General features: G+C 42.3%; 1 protein-coding gene across 5 annotated transcripts in view; it reads right to left on the bottom strand.

The window, feature by feature from the left end:
• The window catches only part of LOC125446708 (CD276 antigen-like), a 312,391-nt gene that overhangs the window by 4,849 nt on the left and 283,799 nt on the right, over positions 1-23,743 (bottom strand). For 4 of the 5 annotated variants that reach the window (XM_059640089.1, XM_048520440.2, XM_048520439.2 and 1 more), the window contains one exon: positions 9,382-9,529. The exons of the other annotated variant lie outside the window; for it this stretch is intronic. In XM_059640089.1, coding sequence (XP_059496072.1) covers positions 9,382-9,529 — 148 coding nt within the window. The remainder of the gene's footprint in view (positions 1-9,381; positions 9,530-23,743) is intronic. 5 annotated transcript variants of the gene reach the window in all.

The following is a 23,743-nucleotide window of genomic DNA, read 5'->3' as shown; positions in this document are numbered from 1 at the left end:
CTTTTAGAAATTATTGCAAGAAAAAAAATTGGATTTCAAGATTGTCCTCATTCTAGATAATGCACTAAGCCATTCTCCCACCATTGCTTTGCGAAAACATCAAAGTGCTGTTGCTATCTCCAAACACAACCTTTTTCCCTCACCCACAGACCAGAGTGTAGTAGCTGTTTTTAAGGCTTATTATTTAAGATGCACATTTAACAGGCTGATTGCAGCTACTGAGGGGGATAAGGATAGCATTCTTCAATTTTGGAAAAGCTTTAACTTCAAGAATGCTATTGATATTATTGCAAAGACCTGGGGTGATGTCAGTAAGTACTGCTTGCATGAAGTTTGGGAGAAGTTTCTCCCAGATTTCATTCATGATTTTAAAGGCTTTGAACCATGGGAGGAGCTCCCAAGAATCAAAGAACATTGTGTTGCTCTTACAAAGCAAGTTGGTTTTGAAGAAGTGTGGAGTGAGGATGTTGAAGAGCTGCTTGAGTCCCCCTGTGAAGACATCTCTATAGATGATCTACAGCAACTTGTCGCTGAGGGGCAAATGGAAGCTGGAGATGAAGAAGAAGTCCACGATGCTGCACCATGACAGCTTCCCACTTCTCTTTTGTTTTCTATCCTGAGGGAAGTTGAGAAGCAGTCGCAGCTCTTAGAAGGCAATGATTATAATGCAGAATGCAGCAGGGTATCAGTTCGTGGAACACGGTCTTGTTTGGCACCCTAGGAACATCTTATGAAAGAAGAAAAATAGCAAAGCAGCAAAAATTGTATGTCTTTTTTAAGCCAACCCCCATAAAACAGTCAGAAGACAATGAGCCATGGCTATCCACTTCTGGATTAATTACTTTTTGTCCTAACCCTACAATTACGACTGCACCTGAAGGCAATGATGACGATGTACCTCAGCCCTGCATTAACAACTCAGAAACCTCAAAATCACCCTCCTCATCCAACAAGTTATCTTCAAATTTTTTCAGGTAAAATGTTAAATCTGTGGTATTATTTCATTATTAGATATGAATTTAACATTTATTTAAATGGTGCAATTGTTTATGTTAGGCTAACTACTATATTTGTTTTGATTTTGAGTAATATTTTTCATGGCCTGCCCCAACCCTATTTTTCTATAAGCTCTGTTATTTTCATTGTACAGTTCTCTATAGCACGAGGTCACTCAAGAGCTCAATTATCATGGTATAGCAGAAAGGATCATACTTAACTCTGTCTGCTATGTACCCACTACCACTCTCACTATTGCATGCAGCATCTTCCCTCAATGGTTGTCACTCATGCTAACCTACAAACCCTTCCTGATCTCTGTACTTGTCACGCGTGCACTCAGGACATCACACCATCTTTCCTGGTGAAGAACAGACCAGCCCCATGCCTGAATGGATGAAAGACAACTCTCATAGAACACCGAACAGTAGGGCACAGGAATGGGCCCTTCAGCCCAGAATGCTGGGCCGAATGTGATGCCCAATTAAACTAATCCCGTCTGCCTGTTCTTGGTCCATATCCCTTCATTCCTTGCATAAGGTGTGCTTACCCCAAAGTCCCTTTCATGCTCTTGATCATATCTTTCTCCACCTCCATCCCTGGCAACGTGTTTCAGGCTCCTACCACTCTGTGTTTTTAAAAAAAAAACTTGCCCCTCACATCTCCTTTGTACATTCCCCCTTTCACTTTAAACACATGACCCTTAGTATTAGACATTTCAACTCTGACTTTCAGATTTGATGTGTTAAAATGCAAGACAGCGATGCTGTGAGCTTCCAAGTAAGTGCAAAGTGAGTGAGCATGAAGAAAGCAAGCTATGAACCCAGAGATGTATCCTAATCCGAATCATGAGATCGATACCTGTCCCTGTGTGCTCAGTGATGTGGCAATAGCATTGGTGCCGATGAGCTCCAGAGTGCAGTATTGAAGGGTTGAACTGTATTATATGTCAGTTTGAGTTGGATCCTGGTGGTGCGCTAAGGCTGGGGCGTTGTTGATGTTGAGATCCCTAGGCAGAGAATACAGCCTGTTGCTGTTCACTGAGCTTGCCTTAAGTGGTTAGGGAAGACTGGCCAACATTGAAACCTAGCAGGGGCACCAGCTAACTACAAGGTAACTGACTTTCACATTGGAAATTGTTGGCATTTAGTTCCCACTAATACTCGGGGAAATACCAAGCTGAATCAAAATCAGGCCAGTTCAGTCAATAAGATGTTAATCCATGCAAATAGGATCCTTTGGCATACTCACCAGAATTTTATCCAGCTGTTAAAACATTAAGAGAATAGTCTGACTTTATTTCTCTCTCAATGTCGAGAAAATAATTTTTCCATTCTCACAGTATTCTCCCAATGTTTTCATTGTAGTCTATGCCTTCAGACTTTGGGAAAATTCAGCCCAATGTCTTTATGTGTAGCTAACCCTCCTGATACAGCCAGTTTTTTTACTGTTATCCTGAAATTCCCTGAAAACTGAGTTAAGGATGGCAGCTTCCTTCCCTAAAGGACATTAATGAACCTGTTGGGTTTTTGTCCCCCGACTATCAACAATGGTTTCATGGTCATTATCAGACTCTTCATTCCAGATTTTTATTCAAGTTCCACCATCTGCCAGTGCAGGATTCAAACGTGGAACACTAACTGGGTCTCTGGGCTTATAGACCAGTGACAATAGCACTAGGCTGTTTCCTCCCATAAAACATTGTGGAAGTACAATCTCTCCATTGGTGGGGGGCTATCAGTGGTGAAAGGATGAGGACACAGATGCCCACTCAATTGATAATCAGATGGGCCTTCATCTAATTTTGAGGGAAACAGGGACGGGAGGTGAGTATCATGCATCGTCGAATTAAAATGTGCCATCCTGAGGGGGTGATTAAAGAAAAATCACTCCCCCACCACCAGATTATTTTCATAAACAGTTCAACACAGTCTCTATTGGGGCTTTGAAAAGCTGCATTCCACGTCAGGATTTGAACCCTCATTCCCAGAGCTTTAGACTTTGATTCATTATGTACCACTATGTCACTGCCTGCCAGTGATGGCCTAGAGGTATTATTGCTGGACTGTTGATCCAGACACTCAGCTAATGTTCTAGGGACACAGATTCAAATCCTGCGATGGCAGGATTTGAATCTGTGTCCCTGGAACATTAGCTGAGTGTCTGGTGGAATTTGAATTCAATGGCGGGGAAAAGGAAAGTCTCGAATTACATGTCTAATGATGACTATAAATTCATTGTCAATTGTTGTGTGGGGGAGCCAACTGGTTCACTAATGAAGGAAACTACCATTCTCCCCTGGTCTGGGCTACATGTGACTCCAGACCCACAGCAATGTGTTGACTCCTAACTACACCCTGGGCAATTAGGGATGCGTAATAAATGTTGGCCTACCTAGCAACACCCCCATCCCATGAATGAATGAGCAAAATGCATGCAAGGAAGAAAACAGAACGACATATCAAGAAATTAATTTATGGAAAAATACCAGAAGGGACTTTCTAAATTATTCACCAGTTTCTGATTTGTAGATCAAAAGCACTGAAATTGTCCAGCGGGAAACAATCAAACAGTAGTAGATAGGTTCAAGAAGAATTTCTTCACACAAGGAATGATCCAATACTTGAAATGTAGCTCCCAGCTACTGCAGGTCAAATGAAATCCCCATCTAGCAGCTTCCAGTGCAAGCCTTTGGCCTAGACTCTTTTCTATTCATTAACAGGATTTGGGAAATGCACATTCATTGCTCAACCTTATTTGACTTCAGGAGTGTGACGATGAGCCTCAGCTTAACAAGTAAGTGATAAGTGCACCCATCTCTAAAAGATCATAAGATGTAGGAGCAGAAGTAGGCCATTCTGCCCATCGAATCTGCTCTGCCATTCAATGAGATCACGGCTGACCTGACAATCCTCAACTCCACTTTCTTATTTTGTCCCCATAATTACTTAGTAAAAAAATCTCTCCAATCTCTCATTTTCCACATTCCATAGACTTGAGCTGATTTTAAATGTTGCATCCCACATCTCAACACATCAAATCCACCTCATCATTTCTAAAATAGCTGCCACTCCAGCAAAGTTTCAGTTTTAAAATTCTCACCCTTGTTATGAAATGCCCCATTTGTCCCTGTTACTGCAAACTCCAACGCCCTCCCACTCGCAGCTGAAATCCTCCGAGATCTCTTCAATCCACATCTGGACTTTGCTCATCCCAGTTTTAATTTCTCTACACTCTGTGTTAGCTGTCTGGGTCTCTAAAGTTCTGGAATTATCTCCCACTTCTTTGTTCTCTCTCTTAAGATGCTCAGGTTATGTTTGATTGTGCTCCTGTCAATACTTCAAGGTGATTTGTCATGTTTAAGGTGCTGTACAAATGTAACTTTCAGATGTTAAAGAATGGAGAGAGAATCATAGAACCCTTACAGTGTGGAAACAGGCCCTTTGGCCCAACAAGCCCACACCAATCCTCAGCATATCCCATCTAGACCCATCCTATCCATACATCACTGAACACTAGGGGCAATTTAGCATGGCCAATCCACCTCGCCTGCACATCTTTGGACTGTGGGAGGAAACCAGAGCACCGAGAGGAAACCCATACAGCCACGGGGAGAATTTGCAAACTCCACACAGACAGTTGCCCAAGGGTGGAATCAAATCCAGATCCCTGGGGCTGTGAGGCAGCAGTGCTAACCACTGAGCCACCGTGTCACCCCTGAATCTAATCAGAGTTCAAACTGGGAACTCATCTGGAGTCTTAAATTAATCAAAAACATCCTTTAACAAAATCTTCAAGGAAAGGGTTATACCGGTGCATACTGAGTTAAGGCAACCAATCAAAACATCATAAAAATAAAACATAACGAGGTTGTTACCAGGTAACCAATTCTTTACTATTTCTAAACACTTTGCACTGAATTACTGACTGTGGAGTCTTTACAAGGTATATTTTGTCGTGGTTTCTTTTAAGAGAGAGAGTGCACAAGAGTTGAAGAGCAGTCTGTGGTAACGTGAACAGCCCAGTTTTTATTTTGTTTAAAAGTCATGAGGCTGTGGATTCATGTCCCATTTTGCAGTCTTGAGCCAATATTCCTAGCTGACTCCCCAGAACAGTACCAAAGGAATGCTGCAATGTCAGAGGTGCCATCCTTTGGATGAGACACTAAACCAAGGCCACGTCCACCCTTGCAGCTGGAAGTAAAGGATCTGTGGCACTATTTTGAAGAGGAGTAGAGGAATTATCCTTCAGTCTTCGTGAAAAACAAATTATCCGGTCGCTGTGGCATAGCTGCTGTTGGATCTTACTGAGGTGGGCTGTGGAATTTCCCATATCACAGCGGTGACAACAAATGCAAAGTAATTAATTACCTGGATAGTACCTTTAGAGTTTTTTATTGTGTGAAAGGCACTACAGAGATACCTTGCAAGCTTTATCTCAAACAACAGTTCAAAGTTTGCTTTGTTCAGAACATTCACGCAATCCTGTAGCCCCTTTGGAGAAGAAATACTGGGAGGAAATCTTTAAATCGCATACTAACAATAAGATGATAAAGCAGAAAGCAGGAGGGAAAGGAAGAAAATGTTGTGAGCTGATTGAGAAAGCTGAATAGAATCACAGAATCCCTATATTGTGGAAGGAGGATGTTTGGCCCATCGGGTCTGGAGTCACATGTAGCCCAGACCAGGGGAGAATGGTAGTTTCCTTGAACAGCATCTAACTCAGCTTCAACCTGCTACCCTATCCCTGTAACCCCGCATTTCCCATGGCTAATCCATCTAAGCCTGCACATCCCTGAACACTTCAGGCAATTTAGCATGGCTAATCCACCTAACCTATACATCTTTCGACGATGGGAGGAAACTGGAGCACGCTGAGGAAACCCACACAGACACAGGGAGAGTGTGCAAATGCCACACAGTTGTCCAAGGATGAAATCAAACCTGGGTCCCTGGTGCTGTGGCCAAGAGATGACAAAGGTTTTGAAAAGAGAGTGACTTTTTAAATCACATTTAGATAAAAACAAACTGTCATAGAATGTGAGCATTGGTGCCAAGTCTAGTACTTGCTCCCCATCCTTATTTGTCACAGCTGAGTGCCTTGCTGGGATATTGCGGAGAGCAATTAAAAATCGATCACATTGCCTTGAGTTTGGAGTCACATGTGGGCCAGACTGGGTAACAATGGCAGATTTCCTTCCCTAAAGGACATTTGTGAGACAGCAAAGTGGTGGAAGCTAGGCTGGGAGTACCAAAGGGCAAGAAGCATTGATGCTGAAGTACTGTGGTTGCCAAGCAGAACAACCGAGTTCCAAAATCTCATAACCAATTTTGGCAGGACTCGGAAATATTGCCTTTTTTGGCTGAGCTCTGGAAAGACCTCACAGAGGCACCAGCTTGCACGCCTGCTCCAATTAGTCAATGCTAATGATGAGTGGCAGCAGCTCCAGAGACCGTGCCCCCCACCTCTGATGTAAAAGGGTTGCCATACACCTGAGTGGTAATCACAAGGGAGGAAAATCAACCAAGCATACTCATCAAAACACTGCCATAACACAAACACCACTTCTTTAAAGGGAATTTGTCAGAATGAGGACATTTTTAATTTTCAGTCATTCCAATTAAAGGGAAATCTTATGACAAAGGGGCAGTACAGTGACTCAGTGGTTAGCAATGCTGCCTCAAAGCACCAGGAATCCAGTTCGGTTCCACCCTCGGGAGACTGTGTGGAGTTTGCACATTCTCCCTGTATCTGTGTGGGTTTCCTCCGGGTGCTGCGGTTTCCTGCCACAGTCCACGGCAGGCTAGGTGGATTGGCCATGCCATATTATCTCATAGTGTCCAGAGGTGTGCAGGCTGGGGGTACTGGACGTTGGAAATGTAGAGTTATAGGGATAGGGTAGTGAGGATATATCTGGATGGGTTGCTGTTCGGAGCGTTGGTGTGGATTCAATGTAAGGATTCTATGATTTCTCGTCTCTTGTACCATGGTTTTCCTCACAGCAGCACCATTGTTACTTCAATTTCTTTCCCCCAAATGAGAAAATAGCAATTTTAAGAGGAGAAATAACTAACAGAAATGAATTTTCTGGTGTTATTTCAGCATCCATAAGCAAGATGTCATGGTGACTGGGGTCAGAATTGATGCTTCACTGCTGGCTGGGACCTGGAAGAAACACAGACATGACCAGATGGTGGAAAAGGCAGTCTACCAGAAGGAAAAACACTGGCCAACACTGTTCATTTGAGCCAGCGATGGAGGGGACAGCCACATCAAAGGGAGGTGATGGCCCAGCGATATTGTCACTAGACTATTAATCCAGAGACCTCCCGGTAATGCTCTCGGAGCCTGCATTCGAATCTTGCAATGGCAGATTGTGGAATTGAAATTGAGTAACAAAATCTTGCATTAAGAGTTAATGATCACTTAGAACGGATGCTGATTGCTGGCGAAGGCCCCATCTGGTTGACTAATGCCCTTTAGGGAAGGAAATTTGCCTGGTCTGGCCTAGGTCTGATTCTAGACCCACAGTAATGTGGTTAACTCTTAACTGCACTCTGGGCAATTAAGGATGGGCAATAAATGCTGGCCTAGCTGGGGACATCCACGTATAAGTGAATGAATATGAAGAAATTGACCTCTGAAGCTACAATGGACAATGTTCAATACAGAGGTGGTACTTGGTGCAGCCCAGTGGATGAATGTCATCAAAGGTAATGCCAGAAGACCAGAATTATACTGATAGTTCTGTGTTTCTTTCTGACCAGAGGTCAGCACACTGATATCCAAAAGTAATTTCAATGTTCCGATGGAACTCTTCGGACATTTGGCACTGTGTTAACACTACAAAGATTAAAAAGCAACCTTTAAAGATTCTTTAAGATCTTTTGGCTGTCAGGTCTATTTGATAATCCTTAGGTGAAGTCTCATCAAAAATTCAGTACCATTGACACATTGCTGCTCTAGTGTTACAGTCCAGGTCCAACCTATGCACTCTAGTTCAGGGATGGGATTTGAACTCATAACTTTTTAATGCTCCCATGCGTTGCTGAGTGAGCACTGCACTGTCAGAGGCACCAGATGTGCTGCTAAGTGATCCCTCATTTATCAGCTCAGGTTATTATAGAAAATTCCATAGCACCATTGAAGACATGAGTACTCTCTCACTCAACATCGCGGACACACAAAAAAAATTACCCTGACATTGGGGTTTCTACGCGTGTGTTGCACATTCTAGTTGTTACAGTCCACAAGGATACCAATCACACAGATAGGACTAGGAATGAGGTTTTTCTTAGAGATTATGAGAAACTCGGGGACCGGATTAATAAAGCAGAATTGCAAAGGGAACAATTTCTGAATTATCACCTGAGCCACAAGCAAACTGACGTCAGCTAAATAGGATCAGAGATTTTCATGTGAGGTACATAGATCAGTGTGGGAGAAACAGGTTTTGATTCATTCAGCACTTGCACCAATATGGAGGAAAGCAGAGTTGTACCTTTGAGACTCTTCATCTGGACTTTGCGGACCAGCATCTTTGTGAATCATATAACTAGAGTGTGAGAAGTGCATTAACCCAAAAATAATGGGGGTGGGAGAGATCATAAGAAGGGACATTTGTAAGTGAGAGACAAAAGGTTGCGAAATACAGCAGGGGTAGCAATACAGAAAGCAATACAGCTTTTGTAATCTCTTGCAAGTGACACCTCTTCGAGCTGCAAGAAGATTTTAGCTGCTTCAAATACCATCTTATTTTTGTCTGAGAAACCTGATGTTTCTCCTTTTATTCTTCATAATTTACACTAACTCCATATTCAATCGAACATTGTCATAGTTCAAAACATGCCAACAGGGACTCCTCAAAATCTTTCTGCAACTTAACAGGGAATAATGAACCAATAATCATATCTCACAGTTCCCAGAGTCATCTCAAAATGTATAAATGCTTAAAAATCTCTCTGAGACCAGCAAAACCTGATTGCTACATAAGACAAAAGCAAACTGTTTAGGTTTCTCCAGTGGCAGCAAAAACACCTATTAATTGTAACATACTTAACTTTAAAAACAACACTGAAAACAAAGAACTTGTTAATTCTACAAGTTAATGCGTACAACTCTAAAACCTCAAACACACACAGGCACATTCTGACAAGATGTGCTTTCAAGAGGGCTTTGTTCGGCCCTGTTTCTCTCATAGAGGGGAGTTGTAAACCTGGTATTGAGGTGACTGCTCCATGGAATGCAGGATAAATAGCTTTTCAAAACAAAAACAAAAGAAGCATGAGTGGGTGGAGTCAGGCTCACACAGAGCCCCAGGAATTTAGTTTTTGCTTTCAATTGTTGGAGTTAGGTTTTTTGGAGTTGAAGCTGCTAGATACAGACCTCTCTCTGCTGCTGAAAAAAGGTTGCATTCTCTCTCCATTGCTAGATTCATTTTGTTCATGTTCTTTCTCCTGGACTGGAGGAGGTAGCAAGTGGAAGAATTCTGTTTTGCCAAAGTTGCCTTCATCAAAGGGGTGTTTGTGGGATGCTGCAATATTGGAACAGTTGATGAGTAGTTTGAAAGAGTTAAAGTTATGCAGTTCTTTTTTGTTTGTTTGTATTTTATCTGTGTCCAAGAATAATGTTTGTTTTGCTTAAAGTAGTTTGACCAATTAAATCACATCTGGGATGTAGTGCCACATACTTGCCTCTAAATAGAAGAAAGAGGTCATGTTTTGAGGGGGGTTTGGTCTGGTTTCTTGACGCACATACACATAAAATAAAATTAAGACCGACAAAAGACAGCGGTTTAACATGTACTATCATGGGAAGAAAAATAACATAGACAAGGGAAAGAACATTCAAAAAATCAAAAGTCCAGATCACAAAGTGGAAAATTCATTTCCTCGCAGTCCTTTAGGTGTTTGCAATGATGCGAATCTGTTGCCTGTACAGAAATGGTTACCCTTTGAGTCAATTCGCAATCAGGTGAGCTTAGGTCTTCTCTAGTACAAAAGCACAAGCTCAGATCAGAATCCAAGTAGAATGCCAGGCTAGGGACTGGTCAGGTTCAGGCAGCTCACTGCCACTTTCTCAAGGCCAAATAGGGGCAGGCCATAAAGGCTGGCCCACATCCCATAAATTAATGAAAACTAAAGCGAGCCACCAGCAAAACGTTTGATCAAAATAAACCCAGCGCTTCAAAGCAGAATGATAACAAGAACGCAAAAAATAATAATTTATCACAGGAGAAAATATGCACTCAAGGGAAATTAATACCCTCACATCTACATTTTTTAAACCAAATATAAATGTACTGTAAGCAATCAAGCCTAGCATGGTACGAACTAAACCTATTGGAAAATGGGATAGTAAGAACTTGATAGAGGTGTGCAAAACGATCAGAGGTATAGATAGAGTGGACAGCCAGAGACTTTTTCCTAGGGTGGAGGTAGCTATTACGAGGGGGCATAGTATTAAAGTGAGTGGAGGTAGTTATAGGGGAAACGTCAGAGGTAGGTTCTTTACTCAGAGTGGTAGGGGTGTGGAATGCATTGCTGGAGTGGGTAGTGGAGTCGGCCTCATTAGGGGCATTTGAGTGGCTATTACATAGCCATAGATTAGGCATATGGATGATAGTATTAGGTAGGGGTGGAGGTTAGATAGACCTTAGGATTAGAGTAAAAGTTTGGCACAACTTTGTGAGCCGAAGGTCCTGTATTGTGCTGTGCTGTTCCGTACTGTTCTATGTTCTAAGAACTGCAAATGCTGGAGTCAGAGATAAAACAGTATGGATTTGGTGGAACACAGCAGGCCAGGCAGCACCAGAGGAGCGGGAAAATTGACGTTTCAGGTCGGGATCCTTTTTCAGAAGATCTGATTCTCCTCTGATGTTCCTCCAGCTCCACGCTGTGTTACCTCTATTGGAAAATGGCTCTGATTCAAGAGTTTCCAGAATGAGTGTTCTGAAATTCGTAATTAATAGTTGCAATTTTTCTCCCATGTTAATTGTATTTAAGTTTTGTATAGTTGAAGCTTGAGATTGTGACTGACATTATTCTTGATGACAGTGTTATTTGATATAATCAAGGACTGTTTCAAATACAATGGAGGGATTACTTTGAACCTTTCATATTTTCACACACATTTTATTTCCTTTGGGGAATAATAGGGAAGTTTTAGCAGGCTGACGATCAACCTGTTGGGCCACAACATAGCGTCCATGGCTAACACACCCTCAAGTATATGATTGACAGAACTGCAAGGTCTTCTGCCTGAATTATTCAATACTAGTACTACTGCAAATGGTTTCTTTCATCACTGATTCATGGGAATGTGGTCTTAGGCCAAGATTTATTGTCAATCTCCAACTGCCGCTGAGAAGATGATGGTGAGCCACATTTCTGAATTGCTGAAGTCAATCTGGTGTATATTCACTCACATTCAAATTACAAAGCCAATTGCAGGATTTGCACATTAGTGGCAGTGAAGGAACAGGGATATATTTCCAAGTCAGAATGGTGAGCGGCTTGGAGGGGAACTTACAGGTGGTGAGGCTCCTATGTATCTGCTGCCCTTGTCCTCCTGGAAGGTAGAGATTAGGGGTTTTGAAGGTGCAGACAGGGAAGCCTGGTGGAGTTGCAATAGTAAATCAGGGAGATGGTGTCACACTGCTGCGACTGTGTGTGGACGGAGTCGATGGGGTGCCGATCGAAAAGGCTGTCTTTGCCCTGGATAGTGTCAAATGATGTTGAGGTTCCCGAGTGCTGTTTAGGCATCATCCAACCAGGCAAGTTTGCATTTTCTTTTTACTTACCTCTTGTCTTGAGCTCAGATGGCATTGGCAACAGTGAGGGACTCCAGCACGGACTCGAATGGGCCCTCTGCAGGCCTCATGGTGGCGATGGGTGGGCCACTGCTTATTTTTCTGGCCCAGACAAGGGACTTGGCACTGGAATCAGCAGCTGCTATGTTGGGAGAGGTGAGGTAGGCCCAGCAGCTAAAGATGGTGCCTGAGGATTGGAAACTTTGTCATCGGTTGGGTCCAGCACTGGTAGTGGTGAAGCGGTGGCAAAAGAACATGGTGGCATCATTGACCGGGTGGGCCCAGCGGTGACAGATGAGACTCTGAAGTTGGTGAATCGGGGCAGGTTCAGCAGCAAAAGATGAGGCTTGAAGAGTGGCATCTTCAACACTGGTTGGGTCCAAAGTAGATGGTAGCGAGGCGGTGGAGGAGGGACAGCAGCATAGGCATCGTTGATGATGAGCTGGCTCAGGACTGATAGGCTCTCCCTTAAACCACACCTTTCTATTATTTTCCCTTAAACTACACCTTTCTATTATTTTCCTAAAACCATAAGTCGTGGGAGCAGAAATTAAGCCATTCAGCCCATCAATTCTGCTCCGCTATTCAAGCAAAGCTGATAAGTTCTTCAACCTCATTCTCCCGCTTTCTCCCCTTTATTCTTAACACTATTCAAAACGGCACCAGTTTATGGTGACAGTAGAAAAGCTTTTCACTGTATTTTACTGTTTTTGTCACGGTAAAATACACACGACAATAAAATCACTCAGTCATTCAAACTATTCCACCACCCTCCTGGATTGTGTCTTGTGGACTGGAGATGAGTTACTTGTTGCAGAATTCCTCACCTCTGACCTCTTCTTATATAAATAGGAAACACACTTCAGCTACACACTGGTAGGATCCCTACAGCACAAATAAAGGCCAGCAAGCCAGCACCAGCCCAATAAACAAGGTCCTCTAAAGATCCACTTAGCCTCCTCTCTTATCCCCACGTGAGGTTTTTACCCCATGGCTAATCCACCTGGCCTGTACATCCCTGCACACCATGTGGCAAATTAGCACAGGCAATCCACCTAACCTGCACATCTTCAGACTGTGAGCTGAATTGTATTAAGTGATTTGTTGTCACGTGTATTCAATGTAACAATGCAGTGAAAAGTGCATTCTTTTACCATACATAGTACCCATGTACATTTATTTAAAATAAGTTAAAGGAAAAAATAAGATAACTTAAGGGAGTCCATCTTTCTTTTCAATCCCTCATTATGCCTTTCCCAGTGTCCTGCTCCATCTTCCCATCCCTCACCATGCCTCCCAAGAGTCCCACTCCAGGCTTGCCATTCCTCGCCATGCCTCCACCAGAGTCCTGCTCTGAGCCACCTCAGCCTCATCCTCACTGACCCACTCTTGATCCACCATGAGTGCTCCAGTCCATGCTCGAACTGCCATCACTGCAGGACACCTGCAAGTTCAGCTCCCATCACGTGGTTCCTGGTCATGACCCAGCTCCTTAGGCAGCTAGTTGAAAGAGGTTGGGTGGAGATAGAATTACTACAGAAGGAGGGAGGGAGTGGAAGGAAGCCAGAGCACTCAGCAGAAACCCACGCAGACACGGGGAGAACGTGCAAACTCCAAACAGATGGTCACCAAAAGCTGGAATTGAACCTGGGTCCCTGGTGCTGTGAGGCAACAGTGCTAACCACTGAGCCACTGTGCCACCCACTCAACTTCCTTGAGTCTGTTCTGCCTTTTAATAATATAAGTGAACTGCTATGACTGTAAACAGAAATCACATTCCTGCTTGGCCCTGATAAATTCTCAATTCCTTTGCTATTCACCTCTGGCTCAAACATGTTCAAAGACTGTTTCCACCACCTCTTGAGGAAGAAGGTTCCAAAGATTCAAGATCTTTGCGAGAAAAGAGTCATGTCATTTGCTTTTAGGTTTTTTTTTAAAACAATGAGCCCAGGATGGAGTTTATCCCATAAGAGGAGACTTCCTCTCCATGACTACCCTGTCAAGATCCCTCAAGAACACATTTATTTCAGTCAAGTGGCTTTTTACTCTTGTAGCCATAATATTTATATGGCCAGCACCTTTCAGTGTTTACTCAATGTTAAACCCCAGGATGTTGACTGTGGGAGAAATCAACAACAGTGATGCCATTCAAAAGTCAAGGGAAAATGTTCATTTGAGATTAGTGCCACTCAAGTGCCAAGCAATGTTACTTGCCACTTGTTTTGCCAAGCTTATTATCTAGATTTTGCCAGATAAGGACATGAACTGTTTCAATGATATTGCTGGGGAGTTGTGAGAGATGCTGTACATTCTGCAATTGTCGATAGGCATCCTAACTTCCAACTTTTTGATGGTGGTCACTGATAAAACATTTGATGGTTAGTTCTACATGGTACCTCACGAAAGGCAGGCAGTGATATTCTGGGACTGACTTGATTGACCCCCGAACAACCACAATTATCTTCCTTTGGGCTAAGTATGACTCAATCGAGCAGATAAGTTTTCTGTGGATTCCCCCTCACTCCAGTTTAGCTTGGACTTCTTGATGCCACACTTGGCCACATATGACTGTGTCGTTAAGGGCATGCCTGGAGTTCAGCTCTTTAGCCCATGTTTGGACCGAGTCTGTAATGAGCTGAGTGACCTTGGCAGAAATCAAACTGAGTACAAGTGAGATGGTTATTGCTGAGCAAGTGTCACTTGATAAAATGGCTGACAACCCTTTTCTCCAGCCTGCAATTCATGAGTGGACTCATAGGCCAGATTAGATTTGTCCTGCTTTTTGAGGAGAGGATATACGTCAGCAATCTTCCTACAAAATGTTCGCCAGGCAATTTCAGACAGTGCTTAAAAATCAATGATATTGCTGTAAGCCTACAGTCCTTCCCTGAAAGGCATATTGTCCTTCCCTGAAGGACCTGAGTGAACAGATGTGTTTTTTATAACAGTTGATGAAGGTTACATAGTGACAATTTGACTAGCTTATAATTCCAGGTTTATTAATTGAATTCAACTTCCTTCATCAACACAACAGGATTTGAATCAATGTCCCCAAAGCTTTGAGAGTCTGGAATGATCACTTTGTGTGTTCAAGTGTTTAAATCTTCTAAATGTTCCATATAGAGTCATAAAACAAGGCATTTTTTGAACAGTCAAAGATATTACCCCATTATAGGTCCAATTATTCAGTAGAATACCTGACTATCTTGGAAAGAATGAAGCCAAAACTAATATTTTAGTTCTGCAGTAGAGGGAAGGGTTTCTATTGTGAATGTTCTATGGGAGAAGCTTCAAATTCATTTTTCATTGATTTTAATTAATTAACTTGTTAATTTGAGTAACTTCATTCTATTCTCTCAAACACCTGTGGCACACAAAACTATCCGTAACGTGGCACTAAACTGGCAGTATATCTTATTGTGAAAGTTGTACAATTTCTATCAGGGTGTATATGTTGCCTTGGCTTTCCATTCCAGGTCTTTACTGATCCTGATTTTTCTTATAAGCATCACTGGGTACAGCATTCCTTAAATGTATTGGCTCTCTCTCTTCCCTATTTTGTAAAAGATGCAATCTCAGAAATGTGCCCTCTAACAATCTGTGGTAACCATCACATCATGAGTGAAGTCAGATCATACAGTATACAGAATATGTCCACATACTTGTTCTAGTCGTCATTACAGATTCAAAATGATTAATGGTGTAGCTCAACATGATAGTCAAACACTTGACTGTAAGTCATGAAATATTAATACTGAATGACCCTTAGTTCAGTGAGAAATGGAACTTTCCGAACAAGAAAGGATACAAGGTTAAACCCTCAGTCTGTGTTGTTAGCTATCCTTGGCAAGGACTGAAGTAAGGCAGTCACGGCAAACCTAGATGACAGAGAAGGTTAGTTCTGCCAAGTGCCCACAGATGGATAATTGACAGTGTCAGAACTAAGCTTGATGGCAATCTCACCAAGTTGAGCAGTTGTCTGAAACTCATTGTCCAGACTGTACATGAGGAATGGAAGACAATCAATGTCAAAGAACCAATTCCCAGAGCAAGATACCACAGCATACGCAGAAACAAAGCCTACGAAGAAGGGACAAAATAGTCCAAGGAAACAAAAGAAATTTGGGTAATTTGTCTTTTACCATATACACGTGTATACCTTTTTTATGAAAAGAGAAAATCAGCCTGACAACACTCTTTAGAAGACAGAACAGTTTGGTAGAAGTCACCACTGTCTAACTAGACCATACGGCTGCTCTGTCATTAGACTGAGACGACTGGTGGTGGTTTAACCTGAGGGTTACCATGCCTCAGGTGAGAGGAGAGGTTAAGGAGGAGGGTCCTTCATGGTAACCTTAGCTGGTGCAAGAACCCGAACCCATACTGTTGGTGTCACTCTGCATTGCAAACCAGTTGTCCAGCCAACTAAGCTAACGAGCCTTGGTAGAAAATCTCAAAAGCAATTGCCTGATGCTCTCTAGCACAGATTAAACATGAGATAGCCATTCACACAAAACTACAAAGACAATGCATTCCCAAGAAGGGACAGAGACAGATATCACTCACCCAGTTGCTGCCCCTTATTTGGCACCTGTACCCATTTCCCCAAAACCTGAGCACAACTGCCCCCTACATTGCTGGGCTCTATTATTTGATGTACCTTCTGTCCCAGGTCAAATTTCCATGACAATAGATCATCAACCTTTCTTCCCAAGGACAATCCGACATTGGAACAAGCTGCTGAAGGGAAATAGCCACAGCCCTATCTCTAGAAAACACGAAGATCAATTTTTAGATTGCTTCCATTTTAAAAATGTATCATCACTAGGATAATCATGTCAACAGGTTTCGCCAGTGCTACCCAGAGACATGTTGCAGGAATGTTATGATGCAATGTCAGAACAGTTACAGACAAAACAGAGTAACAGTAAGACTATGTGGGAATAGTTTTTAAATGTTCACATTTATCATCATTCATGACCTCAGGAAAATCAAATTAATAGCCTATGATGTATCTCATGGATAAGTATATGAATAAGAAATATTTGGAAGGATATGGGCCAATCACAGGCAAGTGGGACTACTTCAGTTGGAGATTATGGTCAACTTAGTTTATTTCTGTGGTATATAACTCTACGATGACTCTACTTAAATGATGCGATGTAGGTAACTCGGCAGCGATGATACAAACAGCAAGATTCCCCAAACAGCAATGTAATGGTAGCAGGCAGTTTGTTTCAGTGATGATGGTTAAGAGATAATATTGGTCAAGGCAGTGTTTTTTCTCTGAAGAACTCTACTGTTAAACTGCAAGACAGAGAATATAAGAGCAGAAATAGAACATTCAGCCCATCGAGTGTAGTCTGATCAGAAAATCCTCAAATCCACTTTCCTGCCTATCCCCCGTAACTCCCGATTTCAGTTACTGACTAACGATCTGTTTATCTCAGTCATGAATGTACTTAACAATGCAGGCTCTACAGCTCTCTGCAGTTCAGAATTCCATAGATTTATTACCCTCTGACAGAGAAATTTTTTAGTATCTCTGTCTTAAGTGAGCAACCTCTGGCTCTGATATTATTAGGTCCTAGATTTTTCTTCAACCATTCTGCATCTACCCTGTCAAGTCCCCGCAGAATTTTGTACGTTTCAATAAGGTCATCTCTCATTCCTCTAAACTGAAATAAGTACAGCCAACCTAGTCAACATCTCCTCGTATGACAGTCCCTCTACACTCTGATCACCCTCACGAGTCTCCTATGGATTGCCTTCAATGTCAGTATATCTTTCCTTAGGTAAGGGGACCAAATCTGTTTGCAGCACTGCAGGTATTATCTACAAAGTGCCTTACATAGTATTAGCAATACTTCTGTATTTTTAGGTTCCAATCCATTTTAAATAAAGGCCAACAATACATTTGCCTTACCTTTTGCCCGCTGAAGTGAGTTGCTAGTTCTTGGCGATTTCTGCATGAGGATGTTCAAAGCACTCTGTGCATTGTTTCTCCAGTTAAATAGTATTCAGTTCTACTATTCTTCCTGTCAACTTAGAATACTGTTGCGAGTTTCTGCATGCTCTTTTAAAAATACCTGAGAAGGCAAATAAGCCTTGGTGTGATGTCACTTCCGAATGTCGGTCCCCCGACACGGAATCATTTCATCAGTGCTGCACTTGAGTGTTCAAGCTTTTACTTCAAGCTGCACAATCTCCTAGCTCACCTATAGTGTGAACCATTGAACTGTAGAATCATACAACAGAATCATAGAATCCCAACAAAGCAGAAGCAGGCCAATCAGCCAACTGAGTCCACACCAACCATCCGAACAGGATTCCACCCAGACCATTCCATCCCTATATTCCTGCATCTCTCATGGCCAATCCACCCTAAGCTGCACATATTTGGACCATGGGAGAAAACCGGAGCACCTGGAGGCAACTCACAGATACGGGGAGAACGTGCAAACTCCACACAGGCAGGGTGGAATTGAACCCGGACTCTAGCTAAATGTGCAACAAGCATATAAAAAAATCTTGAATCTGCACTCCCTTCAAGTCAACACTTCATTTTCAAATGACAAGTTGCAGCGCGCACATTTATAAAACTGCAACTCCAGCATTGGGGATAACGTGTAATTACAGTGAGACAAATTTAGGTCCACTTCCTTCATTGTACACATCAAGAGAGGTATTTATCACTGAAATCCAAAAAATGACTTTAAAACGATCGAATTAATTTACAATGTTTAACCTCACTCTAGCTTGCTGTGAGTCCCAGTGTGGAAAGTTGTGCGAAATTGACTAGTGTATGTTTAAAAATGAAATTGGGTTAGATAACATTCATGAATTACCAACCAACTTGTGCATTGTATTAAAAACTATTTCTCTGCTTAATCTGCATCCCACAGGTCTGCAGAAATTGGTTCTTAATAAATTGTTATTTAAAAATCAGAGCTTTATTCACTTCCTGGTATAACAGATGTATGCCAAGGGGAAAGCTGTAAAATTGAGATATTCACCTTCTCTGAGTGTGCAGTTATAATTTGGACTGCCACTTTGTGGAGCCTGAACAAAACTGTGCCAACAGCTGCTTAACAAAGGGATCGAGAATACATTTTTCTTTTTGTTAAAACAATCACCTTTGCAGGTTGAGGTGCCCTCTATTGTGACTGGATTTGCTCTGTGGACTTTTTTTGCTGAGAAACCAAAAAGAAGTTCCAAGAACATTCATCATTGTTAGTGATTTCAACATTTACTTCAAAAGTCCATCTATCATCACTTTTAAAGGAGTCGGAAAATTTCTCTTTTAGAAAGGGTCATAGTCATAGAGGTCGACAGCACAGAAAAGGTCCTTCAGCCATTGATACTGCACCAGTCAAATTTCTGAGGAAGGGTCCCAACCTGAAATGTCAGCCTTCCTGCTCCTCTGATGCTGCCTGGCATGGTGTGTTCCTCCAGCTCCACACTTTATTATCTTTGAATCCAGTTCTTACTACCTCTAACTAATCAAATCCCATTTTTCAGCTCCTGAGCCATATCTTTCTATGGCTTGGCATTACTAGCATACATCTGAACATTTCTTGGTGTGGAGATGCCGGTGTTAGACTGGGGTGGATAAAGTCAGAAGTCACACAATGCCAGGTCATAGTGCAACAGATTTATTTGAAATCACAAGTTTTCATAGCACTGCTCCTTGGAAAGCCTGTTGATGTTGATGGGGACGGGGACGTGCCTGTTGGACTATAAACTGACGTCATTTGACTTCTAGGTATGTCTTAAGGAGAAAAGAAAGTTTGAGAGAGTTCCTTTTGTTTGAAGTCCGTGTCTTTTGCAGGGAGAAAAAAAAAGCACCCTTCAAGGAGTTCCTTCTCAAGCACACAACATCCTGAATTGGAGTTACATCACTATTACTTTGATGTTGCTGAGTCAAAATCTTGGAGCCCCCCCCCCCCCTCTAATAGCACGTGGTCATCCCTACACCTGAAGGACTGCACTTATTCAAGTAGGGAACTCACTGCTACCTTGTAAAGGGCAATTAGGGATGAGCAATAAATGCTGGCCCAGCCAGTAATGCCCACATCCCATGAATGGATCAAATAGAAGGCTTAAGACTCTTCAATGTTTACAATGCTGGCCAAGTCCCTGTGACGTTGACCCCGATTTATTCCACACAACTTAAAAGGTTAAGAGACGATTTGATTGAAATTTTCATGCTATTAAGCAAACTGATAGGCTGAATGGGGAGAAACTATTTCCATTTGTTGGGAATCCAGGGCCAGAGAACTTTCCAAATGTGTTACTCCACAATCATACAATTCCAGTCAATTTTTCCAGGCACGCTTGTCAGATTTTGTGCGTCACTTTGTAGACCCGGGGGTCACGGAGAAGAATATATCGAATAGATTTCAATAATGAGGTTAGGAACACCTTAAGCCCAAAAGGGATTGTAGAAATTCTCTCTCTGCCAATGACGATCGATGCTCGATCAATGATTAATTTTAATTTTGACATTTAATAGAATTTCGCTTATGAAAGCTATAAAGGTTGCGACAGCCTTTCTGTCTTGTAAGGCAATAGTTTACAAAGCAGTGTAAACTTTGCATCCAGCAGCGTATGGTATGGTTCAGGAGCTGACGATACCTCTGTGGTAGGACAGACATCAAACAATGGTGATTCAGAATACAGGAACAAGATTGAGTGCTTGGTGTTAGGGTTTAATGACAGCAAGCTCTCTCTCTCAATGTTGGGAAAACAAAAGAATTTATCATTGACTTCAGGAAGGAAGGAAGGAAGGAGGGCATGTCCCCATCAACATCAAAGGAGCTGAGGTGGAGAGTGTGGACAACGTCAAATTCCGAGGAGTGATGATAATGGACAATCCATCTTGGACTTCCCACATAGATACGACAGTCAAGAAGCACAACAACATTTCTTCTTGCTCAGGAGGTTTACGAAATTAGGGGTGTCCATAAGGACCCTTGCCAATGTTTACAGACACACCATAGAAAGCATTCGATCTGAGAGTATAATGGTTTGGTATGGCAACTGCTCTGCCCAGGACCTTGAGATACTACAGAAGGTTTCGTGCACAGCCCAGGCCATCAAAGAAGCCATCTTCCTATCCATGGACCCCATTTACACTTCTCATTGTTAAAGGCTGCCAACATCATCAAGCGCTTCTTCCACCCCAGTAATGCTCTCTTCCAATCTCTTCTATTAGGCAGAAGACACAGAAGCTTGAACACATGGACCACGTTCAAGAACAACTTCTTTCCTGCCATTATTAGACGCAGAATGGACTCTCTAATTTTAAATAAGACTGATCTTGTTAATGTTGATCTTGCTTGGTATATCTCCTGTGTCGTTGTAACCTTGTATGCCTCGCACTGTCTCAGCACCCCATGACCTGTATGTCCTTATTTGCTATGGTCTGCCTATACTGCTCGCAAAACAAAGCTTTTCACTGTACTTAGGTACATGTGGCTACAATAAATCATATCAAATCCATGCCAATTTCATTCACATTCGTTACAGAGTAAGAGAGCAGGCCGAGTTTGTCTGTGATTTACTGGCCACTGTTTTCTGTGGGTTATGTCAACCAGCTGAATGGTTCATTCCTGCTTGCCTCTTCCAAAGCAGCTCCCCACCACCCGCCACCGCCCCCAACCATTCCAATATCTAGTGGTCACGGCCATCAATGTCAGTCTGCTATCTTTACCCCTTGCTTGGAAATATTCTTGTAGCAAAGGTATGGATGTCCTGGAGGTTATGCCAGCTCACTATACAGGCCTTTGAGTACACAGCCATTATTCATTCAATAAGCATGGCCACACCAACTTAAATGCCACAATTAAATGCTCCAATGCCACTAGCTGAGCAATTGTGTGTACTGATGGAGTTAGCACATTCCAGGACATTTTAGTTAGTGACCTTGATTCGGTATTAACCAGAGTTTGCCATTTGCTTTAAGAATAAGTTTTGTTGATGATAAACATATTATTTTCAGAGGATTAAAGCAGCTTTGCAGACATTTATTTTTGATAGCAGCACTATAGAGAAGCAATTGGCCATTTCCTCATTAAGGTAACACATCTCTGCTAATGGTGTGACTGGTAGAGTAGTGAGGTTTGGTTATCAGTGTATTCCTCTCCACCATAGCCAAGTTTTGTTGTCCTGGTTTTACCAGCATGTGGTCAGGGATACCCTGGTGTGCACTAGGGGGCGCAATGTCCTCAAGTTCAGGGCCACAACCCTGGGCCAATTGCAGCATTAGGGCATGTGATTTCTGTACCCCGCCCCATCTCCTGCTGGCACTGCCATAGAATCATCTAATCTCAACACTATGGATGCAGGCCATTCATCCCATTGAGTCCACACCAACCCTCTAAAAAGCATTCCACTCAGACACAGCCCTCATATTTCACATGGCTAATTCACCTAAGCTGTACATCCCTGGACAGTACGGGCAATTTAGCCTAACTTGCACATCTTTGGACTGTGGGAGGACCTGGAGGAAACCCATGCAGACACGGGTAGAATGTGCAAACTCCAGTCGCACAAGGGTGGATTTGAACCTGGGTCTCTGGTGCTAACCACTGAGCCACTGTGCTGCCTCTGGGGGATCTCCTAGGGGATGTGGTTGCCTTGCACATTGCTGCAATGACCTTTTGGCACTCACCATCTGAAAACATTGGACACAGATTGAAGGTATTTGAAATTTTGAAAGTTCACAAAGGTTTTTGAATTTGTAAGGTCTAGCACAATGGAAAATCCAGCAAAGCTTCAGGAGCAGGGATGGTACAAGGTTCAAAAGTTGTATCTGACCATCATTACTACTCAATAATGACCATGAATTTGAGGAAGCAGAGGGGGACTGCTATTTATAGAACAGCACCCACCTGAATTACCAACAGTTTCAGTTCCTAAGAAGAGACATCGTAGTCAAAGCCTTATCCTCTACCTTCCCTGGGGCAAAGTTGAAGATTCTTTGTAATCAGAAAGTTTAGGCTACCTGTTATGAACCAGACCAGACCCTCTCAAAATATTTTAAGAAGATAGCTTAGACCCTAACACTTTCTTGTATTAAAGGTAGATGTGGTGAGAGTTCCAGATGCGATGTGACTGGTCAAACTACTCAACATTAAGCAAAACATAATTTATTAAACACCATCATTAAAATACAAACAAAAGAAAGAAATTTAGAATAACTTATCTATTGGAAAACTTAACCAAATAATAGATACAGTACATACTACTAATTATATGTTCCAATATAATAGTATCCCATAAATATATCCCTTGTCAAAAAATGAAATTCAAACATAGATTCTCACATGCAGTTCTCCAATCCAGGAGGAAAAATACATCAAGAAAAAATTTGGAGAAAGTAGCAGCGAGAAGACATTCACGCAAAACTAAACCTAGAAACTATATATAAAAAAAAACTAGAAGGCCTGGTCTGAGAGAGCTGGCTGCTTCAGTTGTTTCCCAAGACCTCACAAATTGTTTATCTTCTTAGAGACACTCCATAGCTCTGCCTTACAGCCTTTCTTCAAAACAAACCAGCACAAAATAACCTTTGACAGCCTCATCACACCATCCAGATTAATGTTAGTGTTCCATCTCCAATATTATCCTTTCCCAATGCTCCTGGCAACATTGTGGATCAAGTATTTTGTTGTAATGCTTCAAGGCAATGATAAACATATTTTGAAGGGAGATGTTTGACTCCACTTTCACTCATCTTCCAATACTAAGGCAGGCTTGTAATTTAGACTCTGGGTCCACACTTGTTCCTGTGACTGTCATTTCTTTGTTCCTTGCTGTGCTCAATAACGAGAGCACTTTGGTTTGAATCCAGTGGAGACAGATGGCATTCCAGCCAAGCTCCCTTTACAAACAGCTGCTCTGAGTTCTAAATGAAATGAGTTTGCATAGGCT

The sequence above is a fragment of the Stegostoma tigrinum genome, chromosome 36 (genome assembly GCF_030684315.1).
Source record: "Stegostoma tigrinum isolate sSteTig4 chromosome 36, sSteTig4.hap1, whole genome shotgun sequence".
In the NCBI taxonomy this organism is placed as follows: Eukaryota; Metazoa; Chordata; class Chondrichthyes; order Orectolobiformes; family Stegostomatidae; genus Stegostoma; species Stegostoma tigrinum.
Note: the sequence above shows the minus strand (reverse complement) of the source record. Positions and strands in the feature narration are given on the sequence as shown.